This window comes from Neophocaena asiaeorientalis, unplaced genomic scaffold, assembly GCF_003031525.2.
Source record: "Neophocaena asiaeorientalis asiaeorientalis breed wild unplaced genomic scaffold, Neophocaena_asiaeorientalis_V1.1 scaffold98, whole genome shotgun sequence".
In the NCBI taxonomy this organism is placed as follows: Eukaryota; Metazoa; Chordata; class Mammalia; order Artiodactyla; family Phocoenidae; genus Neophocaena; species Neophocaena asiaeorientalis.
Genome location: NW_020172459.1, coordinates 1,993,249 through 1,996,208, shown reverse-complemented (window position 1 = coordinate 1,996,208; position 2,960 = coordinate 1,993,249). Strand labels below are relative to the sequence as shown.

Below are 2,960 nucleotides of genomic sequence, written 5' to 3'. Positions count from 1 at the left end.
GGGGGGGGGTTGGGGTTGGGGGGTGGAGATGGGCAGAGGGGCAAGGAGCCTGGCTTTTCTCAGGGTGCAGCTGCCCAGAGGCTGGGGTTGACCCCTCTTTGTGTGGAAGCCCTTCCCTTCCCTGCCCGCTTAGATGCTGCCTCCCGGACCTGGGCCAGCCCGGGGAGGGACCCCGGGGTCTCCCCATCTACACAGGTGGGCTGACGGCCCCTGACACCGCCCCTTCTCTCCGCAGATGGCCTTCTGGTCCAAGTACCACGGTGAGTGCGCTCCAGACCCCTGGCCGCGGTGCCCGTGCCCCTCGAGGTCTCTGGGCTGCTGGGGGCACGGGGACGGGGCCGGGGGCCGGAGGACCCCCGTAATCCCCTCCTTACCCCTCGTCGCAGACGGGGACCAGTGCGCGGCCCCGCCGCCGGAGCACCCGTGCGACAGCCCGTGCTGCGGGCGCGGCACGTGCATCGACGGCCTGGGCGGCTTCCGCTGCGACTGCGCGCAGGGCTGGGAGGGCCGCTTCTGCCTTCAAGGTGAGGGGCAGCGGGCGGCGGGCCGGGGAGCTCCCCGGGGCCGGGGGCGGGGCCGGGCGCGCAGAGCGCTGCGCTCTCTCGGCGCCCTCCTGCCGGTCCCCCGCAGAGGTTCGCTTCTCTAACTGCTCGGCGGAGAACGGCGGCTGCGCGCACTATTGCTTGGAGGAGGAGGGCGGGCGCCACTGCCGCTGCGCGCCCGGCTACCGCCTGGGGGACGACCACCTGCTCTGCGAGCCCAAGGGTGAGCCGCAGATGGGGGACAGCACGGGGCGCCCGGGCGGTGAGCAAGCCACAGGGCCGAGTCCCAGGCGAAGGAGACGGGCCGCCCCGACGGGGAGGGAGGGTGCCCTCGTCGGGTCTCCTGCCCGCTCTTGCCCTCGCCCGCCCGCCTTCCTCCAGGGGCCGCTGCCCACTCTGGGGGCGTGGCCTGGAGCAAGAACCCAGAGGTAGCGCATCTCCCCAGGGAGGAGCGGATGGGGCGGGAACGCCTCCAGCGTCCTCCTCATCTCTCTTGACGGCTTTCTTTCCGCCTTCACCTCTGGCTTCTCTGAGGAGAGACAGGAACCGTGATTCTGCCTTCTCTTCTACTTTCCTTTTTATACATTGAAATTTCTATCAGATTTATATACTTACGCAACAGTCGGAGTTTCACAGCTCTTACCATGATTTCAGCAGGTTGTTCCTCCGTGTGGATCTTCTTGCATTCACCGTGCAGCGCCCTTTTCATGTGGAAATGCGTGTCTTCTATCTCTAGGAACATTTCTTTAGTTATTTCCTTGATGACCTGCTCTGTGCTTTCTCTGTTCTCTCTTTCTGCACCTCCTAATCAGATCTCTTTCCCCGGATTGATCTTCTAGTTTTATTATCACATTATCTCTTCTATTTTCCGTATCTTTGACTTTGTGTTCTTCTTTCAGGGAACTTTCCACAACTTTATATTCCAGTCCTTTTACTGAAAAAAAAAAAAAAGCCAACTATTCCTTTTAAAGTAATTAGAGATTCACAGGAAGGTGCAAAGAAATGCCTGGTGGACCTGTTGGCTGGTGGGCTTTTCTGTGAGACCATCTGAAGGCCCAGGTCACTGGCAGAACCCCTATTGCCCAGATTCTTAGGTCTTTAGGCTTTTTTCTGAGAGTAATCCTCCAAGTTCATGCTTGGGTGGTCCCAGCCTGGCTTCCAGGCCCCTGGGGAGAGTAGGGGGAGAGGAACTGGCATCTGCCCCGTCTGCAGATGTCTGCGTGACTCTCTCTGGTCAGCCTTGCGTGTCACTGTTCCCTGTGGCGGTGCCTGGAGCCCCCAGGTCTCTGGTTCACCGTCTGCGGAGAATACACCTAGGGTCTTCTGCAGGGGTCAGAGAGGAGAGTCAAGCCACTGATGAGGGGTCGAGACAGAAGCCTAGGGCTCTAGCAGTTTCTCTGACAAGCTCTCAACATTCCTGCTGTAGCCCCACCTGCACAGCTTCTTCAGAGACACGTGGAGGCTTCCTGGGCGTTTGTGTTGCCAAGCAGCCTGCTCCCAGCGTCTCCTACCACTGGCTGAGGTTTCGACTTTCTCAGTCGGCCAAATCAGTTACCATGTCCTTCTGCTGTCCAGCTTCTGGAACCTTGTCGCTGTTGTTTCATCTCCATTTTCTGTCACTAGGCAATCCCCCTGCTGATGGTTTCCCACTGCTTCTCGCGAGTCTAAATCTCCCATCGCAGCCTGAATTGGCCCTGGCCCGCCTCCCAGCCCTCACTTCTGCTCAGTGCTCTCTCCTCTGGGCTGGAGCTCACAGCCGTGCTCAGAGCCACTCTGCGGCTCTCTGGGCGTGTCCACCTCCTCCTCCCCATAAGTCCTTACCTCTGTTAGGAGCTCGGCAGTATCCCAGCGCTGAGACCTTGCTTGTGCATCTCAGGGATTACTCCCAACAGCCCTGGGGTGTCCCAACTCTGAGAACTTTAATGACCTGCCCAAGGGCGCACCGCCAGGTAGAGATGCTGCTTGGTCTGACTCTTGCCATTAAGTGGCGCGGTTCGTTAACCGACTGACTATCCCGAGGGGCTTTGCAAGTTGATAGAATTGAGCGTTGAGCATCATTTATCCCACAAGGCAGCGAAGGAGGCTGCTGGCAGGAGGGGGACAGAGATGGGAGGGCAGTCTCGGGAGCAGTACCCAGCAGGCACTCAGCAGCCTGCCCCTGCCTTCAGTGACGTTCCCTTGTGGGAGGCCAGGGAAGCGAATGGAGAAGAAACGCAAGAACTTGAAACGTGACGCAGACCAAGTAGACCAAGAAGGCCAATTAGATCCACGGCTCATCGGTGGGCAGGAGGCCGGATGGGGAGAGAGCCCCTGGCAGGTGAGAGGAGAGAGAGGCAGCGGCTCACCAGCTGGGCCAGGAGTCACTGAGCCCACCCAGTTCCTGCTCAGCAGGCACCAGTGGGAAGGGAAGTGCAGCCT

The 2,960-nt window shown here is 60.1% G+C and overlaps 1 protein-coding gene across 1 annotated transcript in view; it reads left to right on the top strand.

Annotated features, from left to right (window-relative positions):
- PROC (protein C, inactivator of coagulation factors Va and VIIIa) overlaps nt 1-2,960 on the top strand; it is a 9,354-nt gene that overhangs the window by 3,951 nt on the left and 2,443 nt on the right. Inside the window, exons 4-7 of the mRNA XM_024738056.1 lie at nt 236-260; nt 387-524; nt 631-765; nt 2,711-2,859. Coding sequence (XP_024593824.1) covers nt 236-260; nt 387-524; nt 631-765; nt 2,711-2,859 — 447 coding nt within the window. The remainder of the gene's footprint in view (nt 1-235; nt 261-386; nt 525-630; nt 766-2,710; nt 2,860-2,960) is intronic.